This window comes from Thunnus thynnus, chromosome 3 (genome assembly GCF_963924715.1).
Source record: "Thunnus thynnus chromosome 3, fThuThy2.1, whole genome shotgun sequence".
Taxonomy (NCBI): Eukaryota; Metazoa; Chordata; class Actinopteri; order Scombriformes; family Scombridae; genus Thunnus; species Thunnus thynnus.
Genome location: NC_089519.1, coordinates 33,826,529 through 33,847,925, shown reverse-complemented (window position 1 = coordinate 33,847,925; position 21,397 = coordinate 33,826,529). Strand labels below are relative to the sequence as shown.

General features: G+C 37.8%; 1 protein-coding gene across 1 annotated transcript; it reads right to left on the bottom strand.

Moving 5' to 3' along the window:
* Nucleotides 1-7,466: 7,466 nt before the first annotated feature.
* Nucleotides 7,467-15,975, bottom strand: LOC137180486 (B-cell receptor CD22-like). The gene is made up of 10 exons (XM_067585877.1): nt 15,918-15,975; nt 14,459-14,815; nt 14,088-14,309; nt 12,817-13,161; nt 11,077-11,346; nt 10,291-10,560; nt 9,233-9,502; nt 8,195-8,452; nt 7,700-7,956; nt 7,467-7,499 (listed from the first exon to the last, which is right to left on the bottom strand). Exons 1-10 carry the CDS (start codon nt 15,973-15,975, stop codon nt 7,467-7,469), a joined length of 2,340 nt encoding a protein of 779 aa, XP_067441978.1.
* Nucleotides 15,976-21,397: the final 5,422 nt, after the last annotated feature.

Here is a 21,397-nt window from a genome sequence, read left to right as displayed (position 1 = left end):
AACCAGTATATTTCCCTCCTGGGTCGTTTGTTATGAACCTGAACTTGTACTCAGCTGAGTCGCTCTCTCTCAGGTCTGTGATTGTCAGAGTGCAGTCGTTCTCATCACAGTGATACTGAAAACGACCTGAATACTCTGAATCTGTTCTCAGATTCACAGGGTCATAATTAGGCCCTTTAGTAAACCAGATGGTTTCCTTAATTTCAGTGTCATGGTCATTTATTCTGGATGGGTATATGTAGGTGCAGTTTATGTCCACTGTTGATCCTTTGAAGGCACAGATCTGAGTAGAAGAGTACATCACTCCCGCTGTAACACAGAACACAACAGAATCCACAATCAGACTCACAACAACATCAGAGAACAGACTTTAATCTGTCATGAAGGTCTCTCTGTATGTAAACCTGCTGAGATACTGCATGGGCCTCCTTCTTTCCACCTCAGAGAAGGACATGAGATTTATTTATGAAGCTTATGGCACCAACACAAGAACAAACATAAAGAGTGTTTTACACTTGAGTACCACAAAATGCAATTAATAATGCAATGTTGAAGTTTTTAATTTAATTTCATGTGAGGATCAACACATTCAAAAAATCTGATGATTAATCTAGATACAGTTTGATAAAGGAAATGTATAATCATTAGATGTGGAGCCATGTATACTGTAGGGTTTCAAGTGATCTCATAGCTCTCTGGGAAATGTAGTATTTGGCATTACTCCTTTCAGTTAAGAATGTACTTGAATAAACTATAGAAATAAACTACATACATTTCACAGTGCATTTTTTCCTTTAAAGAGCAATTTAACCCCAGCTGAAACCTTGTCTTTACTGCCCTCCAGTGGTTTAACCTCTGATGCTGAAGTGCACTCCAGGGTGTGTCAGTACACTTTGACAACACTGTTTGATGTGGTGACAGGTGCAACAGAACACGCTAATGCTGAAAAAGCTTGAGGCATGATGTCTCCAACATTAAGCATTATGTGTGCATGACTGTTCCTGTATGTGTTTTTATCTATGTAGCCTATAGCTGTCAGACACTATCAGATATGCATGTAAATAGTGTTTTGAAGGTTGTATTGTTGTTGGGATACCTACAACAGTATCCCAAGAGCTTAATGGGACCAGTACAGAGAGGGAAGTGATATCACCCATATTTAAGACACATTCAGTTATGATACATTAGCTAAAACACTCCACTAGATGGTGTAAAAGACTGTGAAGTAAACTCACACAATGAAAGAGAGGGGAACTTCTCATGTCCTTTCACAGCACAGGAATAGATGTCGGTAGAATCAAAGCTGCCTGAATAAGAATTAGATGTTTGTCCCGATATGTCCTGTCCATTCTTGTACCAGATGTAGGAAGAACCATCAGGTAGATGACAGCTGCTGTGACACTTCAGCTCTGCCAAGGAAGGATTGAATGTTGATCTGCTCACATACACCTGGAGATCTGTATATACGAATAAAGGGAAAAAAGAAAAGAAAAGAAGACATGATTTTAAACTTAACTGTCAACATTCACACATAAAAGAACACACACACACACACACATACACTTGTGTTCACAGTTTGGAATTAAATGATTAAATCTTCAGGTGAAAATTTTACCTGTCACAGTAAAAGTAATTCCAGGTGAACCAAAAAAGCTCCCTCCTGGTTGGTTTGTTATGAACCTGAACTTGTACTCAGCTGAGTCGCTCTCTCTCAGGTCTGTGATTCTCAGAGTGCAGTCGTTCTTATCACAGTGATACTGAACACGACCTGAATACTCTGAGTCTGTTCTCAGATCTACATACACACCATTACTCTTTTTTGTGAACCAGAATGTGTTCTCAACCATAGTATCATGATCCTTTATTCTGGATGGGTATCTGTAGGTGCAGTTTATGTCCACTGTTGATCCTTTTAAGGCACATATGTGAGTAGAAGTGTAAGTCACTCCCCAGTCATTCTGACCCTGTACCACTGTAACACAGAGCACATCAGAAACCACAATCAGATTCATAACAAGTTAAGAATCAATGAATAAGACAAAGTGGATCATGACATCAATATGATTTTATCTGCAGTCATTGTCATTCAAAGCTCCTCATCATGCATCAATCTAACTAGAACTGAACTGGAATACAGTATTTTATCAGTTGTTTATCATAATTTATCATTTGTTACTGTTGAGTGTTTCAGCTTTAGTCCATTCATTCTGCAAGATTTTACTTTTGTTCCCCTTGTTTGTTGTAGTTTTAAAAAAGCTAAACGCTTGAAATGTGTTTCTTATTTGTTATCAAACAAGTCATTCAAACATGAAATGAGTAAAAAGACATTTAACTAACTTTTTTTGAGTGGAGCAGCAGATCAGTGGTACATCAATGTTGTTTTCACTTCATTAAAACTCAGACTTGTTCTGTTTCATTATTTTTCCCCATGTTCATTTACTTTTCATACACTTTCTTTCTCTATTTTATGACTTTCATTATGTTATTGCTGAATTGTGCCTGGGTGAACACAGGTATAGAAAAGTCTAAATGTCCTAAGATATTTATACATACTTTGAATTGACAGTACAAAGAAACAGTTTTAGATGCAGTTTACAGTTAATCTCTCTGTGCACTGAGACAGAACATCGTACAGTCTGAAGGTGCAGTGAAGGAACAAGAATGTATTGAACCTGTGAGCATTAATGCGGTTTTACTGAACAGGATGAGAAGAAGAAAATGAAGCATTAGAGAGTCTGTGGTTGTCTTGGTTAGTTTCTTCTCTGTTAGTTCTTTGGTCAAGTTGCTGCTCAGTTAAGTGTGAAAACCACAGAGATATGCAGGACATGACGTGATGGAAACTTTTGAAAGCAGCTAAAATAAAATAGGTGACAATAAGTTTTCACAGGGAGGGGCAACTGTTATAACTGTAACAGCTAAAACAGTTATCCAGCTCTACAGTACAGAGTGCAGAAATTACCAAACAGATTTAAAACATCATGATGAGATGAAATTCTCAGTGCATTGCTGTACCATCATAGAACTATATATATATATGCATATGCATGTATAAAAATATATGATTCTTACAGTTCATGGAGGGAGGGTGGACAAAACTTATTAGCTAGACACCCCCACCCCCACCACCCATGACACAGACACAGCTGAACATCTTAATATAATATTAATAAAGTGTTCAGCAGTAAATATTGATGATATTTTTTACCATTTTGCCTTCATTCAACAGCTATAGTTTACACAGAAATAAACAGAAGTGAATATTTGGTGTTGTAGAGTTTAAAAGTTATTCATCATACTGCATCACACATACATCAAACCTAGAAAAGTGCTGATCTGGGATATTTTATATTTACTTTCTTAAAATGACTTCATACTGCTATGAATAAGTGTGCTAAATGTCCTACAATGTAAATGTAGATATACAGTACCTGACACAGAGAGAAGGAAGACAACAAATCCACTCACTGCTGCTGTTAAACTCATAGCTGCTCCTCTCATCTCTCTGTGAGGCTTCAGAGACAATAAAATACATCAAATAATGTAAACAACATGTAATAATCATATCAGTAAACTATTCTACTTACAACAGAGAAGGACGTTGTCTGTTAAGATGCTCGTCCTCTGTGATCTGTGAGCAGAAGTCAGATATCAGGATGTTAAAACACTTGATTTACTTCCTGTTTGTTATTTTATGAATATGCATGAGGAGCCAAATGACAGTAAACACATAAGATAAGTTTTACTGTTTTCTAAAGACTTCATATAATCTATGTTGGAGAGAATAACAGAACAGTGTTCTGGCATATTAGTAATATAGGAGAGAAATAATGAGACATTTTTATTTTTTACTTCCTCTTTTTAAGTTCTGGCACTAAATTACTCATGCATAGAGTCATCACAACAACTCCTACAGGTTGGTGTGATACAGATAAAGAAGTATTCACCCCACTCTTCAGGTCTCACTCCTCTACAGCAGCTCGTATGTCTGTATTGAGTGTGAGTGTGTCATGCTCTGAGCGTTAAAGAAAGTGTAACAATATTATATTGAGATTTGTCTCTCTCCTCATTGAAGTCAAGTGCAAGAGGTAAATTGCAGCACAGCTCAGTGTCAGCGCAGTTATTTTTTACTCACTCTTATTAAGTGTGGGCACAGTTCAGTGTCATAAGAAAAAAACAAGACACGTGACAGATGTGTGACATTTGGTTTGATGCATCTCTTCACACTTCTAGTGCATGTTAAGACACTGAATACACCACCATGAGTTCAAAGAGATGTACTGCATCAGTATGGGATGTAACAAGTCACATGCTGAGCACAATATTTATTGTAAGTATTAAGAAACAAGTAAAAAGCAAAGTACATCAAAACATGATACAGAAATATATGTGTAAATCAGATGACAAAATGTTTTACATCTGCAGTTGGAAACTCACTCATTCACAATCATTCTGACTGTAACACAGAGCACATCATCAGTGATGAAGCCTGAATCTGCAACACTGAAGCTTCACCACTAGAGGACAGTGAAACATCAAAGATACTGAATCACAACCCTGAAACAACATTTTACCATCAATCACTGATTGTTTGGAATTTAGAATTTAGTTCTTCTATTGTGTAAAGATGTATCGATGCTCTCTACAGTTCATCTCTTTGACCTGTGAACCATGACGCAGTTTTACTGAAGAGGAAAAAAGGCTGAATATTGAGGGCAAAGATAAGAAATATATTTTCTTGGTTCTGTTGGATTAAATGTGTACTTAGATGTTAAATTTAGGGGAAACATTAAAAATGACATACCTACATCTTGAAAACAATTTATCATCCATCACTGATTGTTAAGACATTTAAATTTACTTTTAGTTCTTTTCACAAAATACAGTCCTCCTGCAAGATGCATGCAAGATGACGTTTCTCATTAAAGCTGAACGTTTCTGCACACTGTCGCCCTCTGCTGCAGTGAAAGGGAACTGAAATTAAGTTTCTAACTACAGTTTTTGTGGAAACTGGCTGTTTATTCAGCCACAGCGATACCTGGATAATGTGACATTCAGCAAAATGTGATAGAACCGAGATTATGTTTGAATTTGATGCGTGGAAATATACAGTATACTGCACATGGTGTGAATGTGATGCTTCCAGTTTGATGTCTTTGTTCTGAACAGACTTAATGAGCTTTGTGAGCCAGGACAGGTGCAAACCAGGAAGCCAATCAGGATTCTTCAAAAGTGATTTATTATGTATACATTTAAAATAACATTTTGCATAACAGCTCTAATCCTAAATATCTGTAATATAGAAAAAGAAAAAGGAGTAAAGTACAATAATATAGCCTGCATTACCTCAGACAGAACACTCAATATACATAAACACAGTTATGAGTCACACACACCTGCTGCTACTGAAAACGTCCACATTATCCTCTACAGCCTCTCTCTCCAGTCTACAGCATTTTTACATTTAAAATAACATTTCACATAACAGCTCTAATCCTAAATATCTGTAATATAACGAACTCTACAGAGAAAAAAATAAGCTTGCATTAGTTCAGACAAAACACTCAGTAAATTATAAATCAATTGAGTCACACACACCACCTGACATTCAACTGATCTAAACAATCAATCATGTTTGACACATCGACATGATTCAGTTCAAGCTGCCATCAGCACATTCTTCTCAAAGCTTCTGCTACATGCTGTTGCTGACTGTCTGTGCTGCTCACTTCTACCTGCTGCTGCTACTGAAAACTGAACATGAAAACGTCCACATCATCCTCTACAGCCTCTCTCTCCACTGTCATATTTCACTGTTGTACTACTTTCTGCCTCCATCAGGTGAGTCCAGCCTCTGGTTCAACTGCATCACAACAAAATCACACGAAATTTCAGTGAGTTACTTCTTGTAACTGTAACAATGAATCTAATGTCTGTTTTCCTCCTTTCAGGAGGCTCCAACCTGACTGGACTTTACTCCAGGTTTTTGTAGATTTCTGTGTCTTCTGTCTGTGCTGCAGCGATGACCTTCAAGTCTGAGACGTTCTCATACACAGAAGAGTCCAGCTGATGGAGAGACATGACAATTAAAGACTCAATGAGCCTCATTCATACACTTTACATAGAGTTAGACATTTTTTAAATGTTTTATAATACTAATAATAATAATAATAATGATGATAATAAAAATGCTTCAAACTAAATTCTGTGTTGACCTTTAAGGCCTAAAACATTACTGGTTTCTACTCAGCAAGTTTTTCTTTACATTTAAATTCCCTTTATGATTTCAAGTTGATAATAAAATGTGTTGTAGTGCATTTATAAGCCAAATCATCATAATTGTATTATATGGTAAGTTTTGTCAATAAAGTCTCTCTGTTGGCCTGTATTTTTCCTTTCATGATGCTCCAACCTGACTGGACTTTACTCCACATCTTCCTGCTCCTCTGTGACTTCTGTCTGCTGCAGCGACGACCTGCAAGTCTGAGACGTTCTCATACACTGGAGAAGAGTCCAACTGATGGGGAGAGATGACAATATACGACTCAATGAACCTCATTCATGCAATTTGCATACTGTTAGCATTATTAAAATATTTTTAATATTAATGCTTCAAACTAAATTCTGTGTTGACCTTTAAGGCCTAAAACATTTCTGGTTTCTACTCAGCAAGTTGTTCTTTACATTTAAATTCCCTTTATGATTTCATGTTGATAATAAAATGTGTTCTAGTGCATGTATAAGCCAAATCATCATAACTGTATTATAGGGTAAGTTTTGTCATTAAAGTCTCTCTCTCTCCTTGTTGGCCTGTTTTTTTCCTTTCATGATGCTCCAACCTGACTGGACTTTACTCCACGTCTTCCTGCTCCTCTGTGTCTTCTGTCTGCTGCAGCGACGACCTGCAAGTCTGAGATGTTCTCATAAACTGGAGAAGAGTCCAACTGATTGGGAGAGATGACAATATAAGACTCAATGAGCCTCAATCATGCAGTTTGCATATTGTTAGAATCTTTTAAATATTTTTAATAATAATGCTTCAGATTCAATTCTGTGTCGACTTTTAAGGCCTAAAACATTACTGGTTTCTACTCAGCAAGTTTTTCTTTACATTTAAATTCCCTTTATGATTTTATGTTGATAATAAAATGTGTTCTAGTGCATTTATAAGCCAAATCATCATAACTGTATTTTAGGATAAGTTCTGTCAATAAGGTCTCTCTCTCACCTCTATAGTCTCTACAGGTTCATTCAGTTCAGTGGTGGAGCTCAGAGTTTTCTTCTTCCTGGATTGAATCCATCAAGAATAAGAAATTTGACAAAATGAAATTCATGACTGTTATAAGAAATTTAAAGAAGGATGTTTTCTTTATTGTTTTACCTCATCCACAGACTTAAGAGAAGCAGAGGAATCAGCATCAGGACCACCAGAATCACCACAATGATACTAATTATAAATACTGATTTCCCTAAAAATTGAGACCCACAGAAAGGAGATATGGCTTATCAATAGTGTAGTATACAAGTATGTGTCTGTGTGTGTGTGTGTGTGTGTGTGTGTGTGTGTGTCTGTGTGTGTGTGTGTGTGTGTGTGTGTGTGTGTGTGTGTGCTTGTGTGTGTGTGTGTGTGTGTGTGTGTGTGTGTGTGTGCGTGTGTGTGTGTGTGTGTGTGTCTGAAGGTCAATGAATATAACTTACCTGCCACAACAGTCAGATATAAGGTGGAGTTATGACGTCCTTTTCTGTTCTGGGCTTCACAGTAATAATTCCCACTGTGTTCAGGTCTGACATCAGTGATGGTGAAGATCTGTCCTGATGCTTTTGGTGAGTCTTCATTCTCCTTGTACCAGGTATAATTAGCTGCTGGGTTAGCATCACTGCTACAGGTCAGATTCACTGAACTGCCCTCCACTATCTCACCAGAGGAACTCACTGACAAAGACGGAAGCTTTGGAGCATCTGGGGGGCAATATGTATAGAGACCAAAAAAATCAGTATTTTTCTTTGGGTTCATTTATATGCATACAAAACCAGCAGGAGGGGACCAAAGAAAAAGCAGCCATGCTAGAATCTGCCTTCAGCCTTTCTACTTTAGAACATGATATTTCTACCAGCCTGAACTCAGATGGCAGTTAATTCGTAACATATTGTTAAACCCCACTTTGTATATCAGAGATTTGATTTGTTTTGTACTTACACTGGACATTAATGAATAGAGACGTAGAGTTCTCTCCATATTGATTCTCAGACTTGCAGTGGTAGATCCCTCTGTCTTCAGAGCTGATGGAGGTGAAATGATAAATTCCTTCTGGTCCTTGAAGCAGTATTTGGTTTTCCTTGTACCAGGTGTATTTAGCAGTTGGATTAGCATCACTGCTACAGGTCAGAGTCACTGAACTGCCCTCCACTATCTCATCAGAGGGACTCACTGACACAGAAGAGGACTTTGGAGCATCTATAAAAGATATATTAACACAGATTATTTTAGGGTGATAATTACTACAGTGGCACATGATTTAAAAACAGCATCATGCATGTGGCAGGATCTGTAAACTAGAAGGTGGTCTGGTGAATGGATGAATAGTGGATATTGTATTAATGTTTTGCTGTCTCCTGTTGCTCTGCACGGCTTGTGAGATGTCTTGTGAGTGCTTATTTTGTTATTATTGTCTGATTTTAAGCATCACTTCATCGGTTCTAGACCATCTCACCATGGGACTGGAGTTGAAAATCAGCCAGCTGACTAACACAGAAATGTTGATTAATGTGTGTTGTCCTTATAAATAAATGAAATGTCTGAAAGTTTGAACTGAAGGAAACAGAACTGTTAAATTTTACTTTTACAGCAGATGGAAAGTGATGAAAATACACATGATCTGCAAAATGCTTTTCCGTTAACAAAGTGCAAAGATATTTACCAGTGTAAATATCTTTGCAGCTTTGGGGTGGCTGTGGCTCAGGAGGTAGAGCGGGTCGTCCACTAATCGGAAGATCGGCGATTCAATTCCCGGCTCCTCCAGTCCACATGCCGATGTGTCCTTGGGGAAGACACTTAACCCCAAATTGCTCCTGATGGCTGTGCCATCAGTGTATGAATGTGTGTGAATGGGTGAATGTGATTCGTAGTGTAAAAAGCACTTTGAGTGGTCGGAAGACTAGAAAGGCGCTATACAAGTACAGTCCATTTACCATTTGTAAGCGGTTTTTTGCTTTTTAAATAAGCTGTTTCACTCACATTTCACATCAATAAAGATGTATTCAGATGTCCTCTTCCCCAGCTGGTTCTCAGCTGTAAAGTAATACTCTCCAGAGTTAGAGGACTGGATGGAGCTGAAGACAAGCTGTGGTTCCTTACTGAGAGGTTGAAGGTCTGGATTTACATTCTTCTTGTACCAGGTGTATTTAGCTGCTGGGTTAGCATCACTGCTACAGGTCAGAGTCACTGAACTGCCCTCCACTATCTCACCAGAGGGACTCACTGACACAGAAGAGGACTTTGGAGCATCTATAAAAGATATATTAACACAGATTATTTTAGGGTGATAATTACAACAGTGGCACATGATTTAAAAACAGCATCATGCATGTGGCAGCATCTGGAAACTTGAAGGTGGTCTGGTGAATGGATGAATAGCGGATATTGTATTAATGTTTTGCTGTCTCCTGTTGCTCTGCAAGGCTTGTGAGATGTCTTGTGAGTGCTTATTTTGTTGTTTTTCTCTGTCTGTAATTTTTTAAGCATCACTTCATTGGTTCTAGACCATCTCGCCATGGGACTGGAGTTGAAAATCAGCCAGCTGACTAACACAGAAATGTTGATTAATGTGCGTTGTCCTTATAAATAAATGAAATGTCTGAAAGTTTGAACTGAAGGAAACAGAACTGTTAAATTTTACTTTTACAGCAGATGGAAAGTGAGGAAAATACACATGATCTGCAAAATGCTTTTCCGTTAACAAAGTGCAAAGATATTTACCAGTGTAAATATCTTTGCAGCTTTGGGGTGGCTGTGGCTCAGGAGGTAGAGCGGGTCGTCCACTAATCGGAAGATCGGCGATTCAATTCCCGGCTCCTCCAGTCCACATGCCGATGTGTCCTTGGGGAAGACACTTAACCCCAAATTGCTCCTGATGGCTGTGCCATCAGTGTATGAATGTGTGTGAATGGGTGAATGTGATTTGTAGTGTAAAAAACGCTTTGAGTGGTCGGAAGACTAGAAAGGCACTATACAAGTACAGTCCATTTACCATTTGTAAGCAGTTTTTTGCTTTTTAAATAAGCTGTTTCACTCACATTTCACATCAATAAAGATGTATTCAGATGTCCTCTTCCCCAGGTGGTTCTCAGCTGTAAAGTAATACTCTCCAGAGTTAGAGGACTGGATGGAGCTGAAGACGAGCTGTGGTTCCTTACTGAGAGGTTGAAGGTCTGGATTTACATTCTTCTTGTACCAGGTGTATTTAGCTGCTGGGTTAGCATCACTGCTACAGGTCAGAGTCACTGAACTGCCTTCCATGATATCATCAGAGGGACTCACTGACACAGAAGAGGTCTTTGGAGCATCTATAAAAGATGTATTAACACAGATTATTTTAGGGTGATAATTACTACAGTGGCACATGATTTAAAAACAGCATCATGCATGTGGCAGCATCTGGAAACTTGAAGGTGGTCTGGTGAATGGATGAATAGTGGATATTGTATTAATGTTTTGCTGTGTCCTGTTGCTCTGCATGGCTTGTGAGATGTCTTGTGAGAGCTTATTTTGTTGTTATTGTCTGTCTGTAATTTTTTAAGCATCACTTCATTGGTTCTAGACCATCTCGCCATGGGACTGGAGTTGAAAATCAACCAGCTGACTAACACAGAAATGTTGATTAATGTGCATTGTCCTTATAGATAAATGAAATGTCTGAAAGTTTGAACTGAAGGAAACAGAACTGTTAAATTTTACTTTTACAGCAGATGGAAAGTGAGGAAAATACACATGATCTGCAAAATGCTTTTTGGTTAAAAAAGTGCAAAGATGTTTACCAATATAAGCAGTTTTTTACTTTTTAAATGAGATGTTTCACTCACATTTCACATCAATAAAGATGTATTCAGATGTCCTCTTCCCCAGCTGGTTCTCAGCTGTACAGTAATACTCTCCAGAGTCAGAGGACTGGATGGAGCTGAAAACAATCTGTGGTTCTTTACTGAGAGGTTGAAGGTCTGGATTTACATTCTTCTTGTACCAGGTGTATTTAGCTGCTGGGTTAGCATCACTGCTACAGGTCAGAGTCACTGAACTGCCCTCCACTATCTCACCAGAGGGACTCACTGACACAGAGGGAAGCTTTGGAGGATCTGTAAGATGATATGATATGAACACATATTAACTTTAAGATGTGAATATTAACATAAAACCAAGTCTGTTTCATTTGCTGATAATTTATACTCTACAGACAATAATGGAGGCAGGAACAAATGAAAGAACGTATGAGAGAATACATTTTCAATTTTCTTTTTAATGTTTGATTATTACCACTGACCAGTGTACTGTCTCAGTTACTCACTGTCTTTCATGCAAGCAGATTTAGATTCCTGCTGGTGGGGGCAGATGCTAATTAGTAATCATTAATCAGTTTTCCTTTTCTATATTTGTTTTTTCTCTCTCGGATTGTGTTTGTGTGTGTGTGTGTGTTCAGATTCTGCGTGCTGGGTTGTACACTAAGTGTTATTGGCCCTGTAGTTTCAGATAACTCTATCTGCCTCACTGTCACACATCTTATGTGTTTTCTTCTATAAATCTTGCTGTCTCTACAAACATTCTGAAGACATTACGTTGCTTGGTATGGTGTCCCTGCACTTGACTACACTTGCACACCTTAGCACAAGCCAGCAGGTTATTAAAAAAAAAAAAAACTATTGACATTATATTTTGGTCTGAGTAAAATAGTTATGTTGATAAAAGTACAAAGTAGAAATGAAAAGAGCTAAAAGAAGCAAAACTGGGTCTGACTTGTTGTAGACTATGTGGGTCAAAATTTGCACTTGATGTGTTAGTGGAACATTGTGAAGAAAACTCACACACTGAAGGAGAGGGGAAAGATTCATATCCTGATAGAGCACAAGAATACTCGTCCTCTGGATTAATTGGGTCCGGATGATAATATATATCTTTTCCCTCCATTGGCTGGCCATTCTTGTACCAGATGTAGGAAGGATCAACAGGCAGCTGACAATTGTTGTGACATGTCAGCTCTGTCCGGGTGGGATGCTGGTTGGGGGAAGATTTTCTAATATTCACTTGGAAGTCTGTATGTGTTAACAATAAACAGAAATGTCATTTGGAATTAACTGTCAACATACAGCACATACAAGAAAATATTCACATGTGCACAGTAACATTTCCTAAATAATCTGAAACATCTGAAACTAACTGATCACAACGTCAAGAAATCGACCATTTTTAACAAATGGTTATAAAGTTACATTTGGTGGAAAGGAACCTGCTCTTTGAGGGAGCTCTCAGAGAATCCAAGCAGTAATGACGATTCTACTAACTAACCTTAATAATCACATAGATGAACATTAGATTTGAGAGAAATAAAGAATACCAAAAGCAAAGCACATAATGAGGAGATTGGGGCAGCAGATGGTGTCAGCATTAGCATGTAAACAGAGTAATAGTAAGAAGTGTCGGGTTATAATGGAAGCACTGTCCACTTCTATCAATATGATGACCATTATTAGTCAGCTGGTAACCAAGCAGCTGGTAAAGCTCTGTGCTCTGCCTGAACTAATGTTTTGCTCCATTTAAAATGAAAATGTTACCTGTGACAGTCAAAGTGACTCCAGGTGAACCAGTATATTTCCCTCCTGGGTCGTTTGTTATGAACCTGAACTTGTACTCAGCTGAGTCGCTCTCTCTCAGGTCTGTGATTGTCAGAGTGCAGTCGTTCTTATCACAGTGATACTGAACACGACCTGAATACTCTGAATCTGTTCTCAGATTCACAGGGTCATCATCAGGCCCTTTAGTAAACCAGAATGTTTCCTTAATTTCAATATCATGGTCATTTATTCTGGATGGGTATATGTAGGTGCTGTTTATCTTCACTGATGATCCTTTGAGGGCACAGATCTGAGTGGAAGAGTACATCACTCCCCAGGGACCCACTGTAACACAGAACACAACAGAATCCACAACCAGACTCATAACAACATCAGAGAACAGACTTTAATCTGTCATGAAGGTCCCTCTGTATGTAAACCTGCTGAGATACTGCATGGGCCTCCTTCTTTCCATGTCAGAGAAGGACATGAGACTAATTTATGAAGCTTATGGCACCAACACAAGAACAAACATGAAAAGTGTTTTACACTTGAGTACCACAAAATGCAATTAATAATGCAATGTTGAAGTTTTTAATTTAATTTCATGTGTGGATCAACACATTCAAAAAAACTGATGATTAATCTAGATACAGTTTGATAAAGGAAATGTATAATCATTAGATGTGGAGCCATGTATATTGTAGGGTTTCAAGTGATCTCATAGCTCTCTGGGAAATGTAGTATTTGGCATTACTCCTTTCAGTTAAGAATGTACTTGAATAAACTATAGAAATAAACTACATACATTTCACAGTGCATTTTTTCCTTTAAAGAGCAATTTAACCCCAGCTGAAACCTTGTCTCTACTGCCCTCCAGTGGTTTAACCTCTGATGCAGAAGTGCACTCTGGGGTGTGTCAGTACACTGTGACAACACTGTTTGATGTGGTGACAGGTGCAACAGAACACGCTAATGCTGAAAAAGCTTGAGGCTTGATGTCTCCAACATTAAGCATTATGTGTGCATGACTGTTCCTGTATGTGTTTTTATCTATGTAGCCTATAGCTGTCAGACACTATCAGATATGCATGTAAATAGTGTTTTGAAGGTTGTATTGTTGTTGGGATACCTACAACAGTATCCCAAGAGCTTAATGGGATCAGTACAGAGAGGGAAGTGATATCACCCATATTTATGACACATTCAGTTCTGATACATTAGCTAAAACACTCCACTAGATGGTGTAAAAGACTGTGAAGTAAACTCACACAGTGAAGGAGAGGGGAACTTCTCATGTCCTTTCACAGCACAGGAATAGCTGTCTGTAGAATCAAAGCTGCCTGAATAAGAATTAGATGTTTGTCCCGATATGTCCTGTCCATTCTCGTACCAGATGTAGGAAGAACCATCAGGTAGATGACAGCTGCTGTGACACTTCAGCTCTGCCCAGGAAGGATTTAATGTTGATCTGCTCACCTGCACCTGGAGATCTGTATATATGAATAAAGAAAAAAAAAAGAAGAAAAGACTTGATTTTAAACTTAACTTTCAACATTCACACATACAAGAACACACACACACACACACTTGTGTTCACAGTTTGGAATTAAATGATTAAATCTTCAGGTGAAAATGTTACCTGTGACAGTCAAAGTGACTCCAGGTGAACCAGTATATTTCCCTCTTGGGTCGTTTGTTATGAACCTGAACTTGTACTCAGCTGAGTCGCTCTCTCTCAGGTCTGTGATTCTCAGAGTGCAGTCGCTCTTATCACAGTGATACTGAACACGACCTGAATACTCTGAGTCTGTTCTCAGATCCACAGGTTCTTTATCACTCAATTTAGTATACCAGAATATTCTCTCAACTTCAGTATCATGGTCATTTACTCTGGATGGGTATCTGTAGGTGCAGTTCATGTCCACTGTTGATCCTTTTAAGGCACAGATCTGAGTAGAAGTGTAAGTCACTCCCCAGCCATTCTGACCCTGTACCACTATAACACAGAGCACATCAGAAACCACAATCAGATTCATAACAAGTTAAGAATCAGTGAATAAGACAAAGTGGATCATGACACCAATATGATTTTATCTGCAGTCATTGTCATTCAAAGCTCCTCATCATGCATCAGTCTAACTAGAACTGAACTGGAATACAGTATTTTATCAGTTGTTTATCATATTTCATCATTTGTTACTGCTGAGTGTTTCAGCTTTAGTCCATTCATTCTGCAAGTTTTTACCGTTGTCCCCTTTGTTTGTTGTAGTTTTAAAAAAGTTAAAGTTGAACGTTTGAAATGTGTCTCTTATTTGTTATCAAACAAGTCATTCAAACATGAAATGAGTAAAAAGACATTCAACTAAGTTTTTTTTGAGTGGAGCAGCAGATCAGTGGTACATCAATGTTGTTTTCACTTCATTAAAACTCAGACTTCTTCTATATCATTATTTTTCCCCATGTTCATTTACTTTTCATACACTTTCTTTCTCTTTTTTTTGACTTTCATTATGTTATTTCTGAATTGTGCCTGGGTGAACACAGGTATAGAAAAGTCTAAAAGTCCAAAGATATTTATACATACTTTGAATTGACAGTACAAAGAAACAGTTTTAGATGCAGTTTACAGTTAATCTCTCTGTGCACTGAGACAGAACATCGTACAGTCTGAAGGTGCAGTGAAGGAACAAGAATGTATTGAAACTGTGAACATTAATGCAGTTTTACTGAACAGGATGAGAAGAAGAAAAAGAAGCATTAGAGAGTCTGTGGTTGTCTTGGTTAGTTTCTTCTCTGTTAGTTCTTTGGTCAAGTTGCTGCTCAGTTAAGTGTGAAAACCACAAAGAAATGCAGAACATGACGTGATTGAAACTTCTGAAAGCGGCTGAAACAAAATAGGTGACAATAAGTTTTCACAGGGAGGAGCAACTGTTATAACTGTAACAGCTAAAACAGTTGTCCAGCTCTACAATACAGAGTGCAGAAATTACCAAACACATTTAAAACATTATGATGAGATGAAATTCTCAGTGCATTGCTGTACCATCATAGAACTATGTATATATGCATATGCATGTATAAAAATATATGATTCTTACAATCCATGGAGGGAGGGTGGACAAACCTTATTAGCCAGGCCCCACCCCCACCACCCATGACGCAGACACAGCTGAACATCTTAATATCATATTATTAAAGTGTTCAGCAGTAAATATTGATGTTATTTTTACCATTTTGCCTTCATTCAACAGCTATAGTTTACACAGAAATAAACAGAAGTTAATGTTTGGTGTTTAAAAGTTATTCATCATACTGCATCACACATACATCAAACCTAGAAAAGTGCTGATCTGGGATATTTTATATTTACTTTCTTAAAATGACTTCATGCTGCTCTGAATAAGTGAGCTAAATGTCCTACAATGTAAATGTAGATATACAGTACCTGACACAGAGAGAAGGAAGACAACAAATCCACTCGCTGCTGCTGTTAAACTCATAGCTGCTCCTCTCATCTCTCTGTGAGGCTTCAGAGACAATAAAATACATCAAATAATGTAAACAACATGTAATAATCATATCAGTAAACTATTCTACTTACAACAGAGAAGGACGTTGTCTGTTAAGATGCTCGTCCTCTGTGATCTGTGAGCAGAAGTCAGATATCAGGATGTTAAAACACTTGATTTACTTCCTGTTTGTTATTTTATGAATATGCATGAGGAGCCAAATGACAGTAAACACATAAGATAAATACAAGTTTTACTGTTTTCTAAAGACTTCATATAATCTATGTTGGAGAGAATAACAGAACAGTGTTCTGGCACATTAGTAATATAGGAGAGAAATAGTGGGACGTTTTTATTTTTTACTTCCTCTTTTTAAGTTCTGGCACTAAATTACTGTATGAATATGTATAATTGTTTGTATGAACTTGTGAAAGGTTAAAATGCTTAATGACAGTCATAGAAATCATGTTTGTGCATGAAAACAGTTTGTTCCTGTGTGAAAGAAAAACAAAGAACATCTACTTATTCTGAAACACATCCTGCCATGTCTGTCTGGGTTTAATCATGCATAGAGTCATCACAACAACTCCTACAGGTTGGTGTGATACAGATTAAGAAGTATTCACCCCACTCTTCAGGTCTCACTCCTCTACAGCAGCTCGTATGTCTGTATCGAGTTCACAGTTCAGTGTCACTGCAGTTATTTTTTACTTACTCTTTTTATGTGTGGGCACAGTTCAGTGTCTAAAGAAAAAACATGACACGTGACAGATGTGTGACATTTGGTTTGATGCATCTCTTCACACTTCTACTGCATGTTAAGACACTGAATACACCACCATGAGTTCAAAGAGATGTACCGCATCAGTATGGGATGTAAGAGGTCACATGATGAGCACAATGTTTATTGTAAGTATTAAGAAACAAGTAAAAAGCAAAGTACATCAAAACATGATACAGAAATCTATGTGTAAATCAGATGACAAAATGTTTTACATCTGCAGTTGGAAACTCACTCATTCACAATCATTCTGACTGTAACACAGAGCACATCATCAGTGATGAAGCCTTAATCTGCAACACTGTAGCTTCACCACTAGAGGACAGAGAAACATCAAAGATACTGAATCACAACCCTGAAACAACATTTTACCATCAATCACTGATTGTTTACACACATTTAAAATTACTTTTAGTACTTTTCACTTTTTATGATTGAGTTGCATCTTAATCTGTTTATTCTTGACATTAAATTCATTAAACATTACAGTTAGAGGTTCAGTTTCAGAAGTGTTGATTGTTCACATTGGTGACCTTGTTGTACAGTAGTTGAACAAACGCTCATTGTCGAGGTGTCTAAGTATGAAAATGATTCAGTCAGTGATCTACAGTTGTCACTAACAAATATGGACTGTTATACTGAAAAGGCTTCATACTCAGTAAACTACCACACATTCTGCTTCCCTGAGTGACCCCAAAGAGATTAAATGGACCGAAAAGGTGATAAACAGCTCACATGACAATTAAGGTCTTCTTCAATACAAACTGTGTCTGTGCATCTTCATTTTAGCAACATCCCAGATCATCATTTTCTTGCTGTAATCATTCATCCTGTTCATATTAACTGTAATGCACTTTCAATGTAAGTCATGGGTGACTAAATCCACAGTCCTCCTTCTGGGCAAAAATGCATGCAAAACGACATTTCTCACTAAAAATACTGTAACTGTAGAATATACCCACTTTTTTGGACTAACCCAGATGTCTAAAGCCTCATATTACGTTTGGATAATCTTTTAAATATATTTTTGGTCAAAACAAGAACTGTGGATTTTGTCCCCCATCACTTACATTGTAAGAGCATTAGGACGAGATCTTCTAATGGTCGGTATGAACAGGGGGAATGATCACAGTGAGCAACACCTGTTTCAATGTTCATATGGGCACCTGACTTTTGTCTTAAGACAGACTTGAAAAAAATTCTGCACACTGTCGCCCTCTGCAGCAGTGAAAGAGAACTGAAATTAAGTTTCTAATTACATTTTTTGTGGAAACTGGCTGTTTATTTAACCACAGTGATACCTGGATAATGTGACATTCAGCAAAGTGTGATAGAACCGAGATTATGTTTCGGTTTTCTGTGTGAAAGTATACAGTTTACTGCACATGGTGTGAATGTGATGCTTCCAGTTTGATGTCTTTGTTCTGAACAGACTTAATGAGCTTTGTGAGCCAGGACAGCTGCAAACCAGGAAGCCAATCAGGATTCTTCAAAAGTGATTTATTATGTATACAATTAAAATATCATTTAACATAACAGCTTTAATCCTAAATATCTGTTATACAGACATGGACAAAGGAGTAAAGTCCAATAATATAGCCTGCATTACCTCAGATAGAACACTCAATATACATAAACACAATTTACTACTGAAAACTGAACATGGAAACATCCACATCATCCTCTCCAGCCTCTCTCTCCACTGTCATATTTCACTGTTGTACTACTTTCTGCTTCCATCAGGTGAGTCCAGCTTCTGGTTCAACTGCATCACAACAAAATCAGATGAAATTTCAGTGAGTTACTTCTTGTAACTGTAACAATGAATCTGATGTCAGCCTGTTTTTCTCCTTTCAGGAGGCTCCAACCTGACTGGACTTTACTCCAGGTTTTTGTAGATCTCTGTGTCTTCTGTCTGTGCTGCAGCGACGACCTTCAAGTCTGAGATGTTGTCATACACAGAAGAGTCCAGCTGATGGAGAGAGATGACAATAAAAGACTTAATGAGCCTCATTCATACAATTTACATAGAGTTAGACATTTTTCAAATATTTGTAATACTAATAATAATAATAATAATGATGATGATAATAAAAATGCTTCAGACTAAATTCTGTGTTGAACTTTAAGGCCTAAAACATTACTGGTTTCTACTCAGCAAGTTGTTCTTTACATTTAAATTCACTTTATGATTTCATGTTGATAATAAAATGTGTTCTAGTGCATTTATAAGCCAAATCATCATAATTGTATTATAGGGTAAGTTTTGTCAATAAAGTCTCTCTCTCTCCTTGTTGGCCTGTTTTTTTCCTTTCATGATGCTCCAACCTGACTGGACTTTACTCCACGTCTTCCTGCTCCTCTGTGACTTCTGTCTGCTGCAGCGACGACCTGCAAGTCTGAGACGTTCACATACACTGGAGAAGAGTCCAACTGATGGGGAGAGATGACAATATACGACTCAATGAACCTCATTCATGCAATTTGCATACTGTTAGAATTATTAAATATTTTTAATAATAATGCTTCAGACTAAATTCTGTGTTGACCTTTAAGGCCTAAAACATTACTGACTTCTACTCAGCAAGTTGTTCTTTACATTCAAATTCACTTTATGATTTCATGTTGATGATAAAACGTGTTCTAGTGCATTTATAAGACAAATAATCATAATTGTATTATAGGGTAAGTTTTGTCAATAAAGTCTCTGTCTGTCCTTGTTGGCCTGTTTTTTTCCTTTCATGATGCTCCAACCTGACTGGACTTTACTCCACGTCTTCCTGCTCCTCTGTGTCTTCTGTCTGCTGCAGTGACGACCTTCAAGTCTGAGACGTTCTCATACACTGGAGAAGAGTCCAACTGATGGAGAGAGATGACAATATAAGACTCAATGAACCTCATTCATGCAATTTGCATACTGTTAGAATTATTAAAATATTTTTAATAATAATGCTTCAGGCTATTTTTTAATTCTGTGCTGACCTTTAAGGCCTAAAACATTACTGACTTCTACTCAGCAAGTTATTCTTTCACTTTATGATTTCATGTTGATAATAAAATGTGTTCTAGAACATTTATAAGCCAAATCATCATAACTGTATTTTAGGGTAAGTTCTGTCAATAAGGTCTCTCTCTCACCTCTCTAGTCTCTACAGGTTCATTCAGTTCAGTGGTGGAGCTCAGAGTTTTCTTCTTCCTGGATTGAATCCATCAAGAATAAGAAATTTGACAAAATGAAATTCATGACTTTTATAAGAAATTTAAAGAAGGATGTTTTCTTTATTGTTTTACCTCATCCACAGACTTAAGAGAAGCAGAGGAATCAGCATCAGGACCACCAGAATCACCACAATGATACTAATTATAAATACTGATTTCCCTAAAAATTGAGACCCACAGAAAGGAGATATGGCTTATCAAGAAGTGTAGTATACAAGTATGTGTCTGTGTGTGTGTGTGTGTGTGTGTGTGTGTGTGTGTGTGTGTGTGTGTGCGCGCGCGCTTGTGTGTGTGTGTGTGTGTGTGTGTGTGTGTGTGTTTGTGTGTGTGTGTGTATGTGTGTGTGAACATCAATGGGCATAACTTACCAGATCCAACAGTCAGATATAAGGTGGAGTTATGATGTCCTCTTCTGTTCTGGGCTTCACAGTAATAATTCCCACTGTGTTCAGGTCTGACATCAGTGATGGTGAAGATCTGTCCTGATGCTTTTGGTGAGTCTTCATTCTCCTTGTACCAGGTATAATTAGCTGCTGGGTTAGCATCACTGCTACAGGTCAGATTCACTGAACTGCCCTCCACTATCTCACCAGAGGGACTCACTGACACAGAGGGAAGCTTTGGAGCATCTGGGGGGCAATATGTATAGAGACCAAACAAATCAGTATTTTTTCTTTGGGTTCATTTATATGCATACAAAACCAGCAGGAGGGGACCAAAGAAAAAGCAGCCATGCTAGAATCTGCCTTTCAGCCTTTCTACTTTAGAACATGATGTTTCCACCAGCCTAAACTCCGATGGCAGATAAATCATAACATTAGTTAAGCCCCACTTTGTATGTCAGAGATTTGATTTGTTTTGTACTTACACTGGACATTAATGAATAGAGACATAGAGTTCTCTCCATATTGATTCTCAGACTTGCAGTGGTAGATCCCTCTGTCTTCAGAGCTGATGGAGGTAAAATGATAAATTCCTTCTGGTCCTTGAAGCAGTGTTTGGTTCTCCTTGTACCAGGTATAGTTAGCTGCTGGGTTAGCATCACTGCTACAGGTCAGAGTCACTGAAC

Coding starts and splice junctions, on each gene's coding strand:
- LOC137180486 (XM_067585877.1), bottom strand. CDS start 15,975: ATGGGTGGTGGGGGTGGGGCCTGGCTAATAAGGTTTGTCCACCCTCCC. Junction 14,816..15,917: donor CCACCCTCCCTCCATGGATT/GTAAGAATCATA, acceptor TCTGTGTTATAG/TGGTACAGGGTCAGAATGGC. Junction 8,453..9,232: donor CATCTTTATTGATGTGAAAT/GTGAGTGAAACA, acceptor TATCTTTTATAG/ATGCTCCAAAGTCCTCTTCT.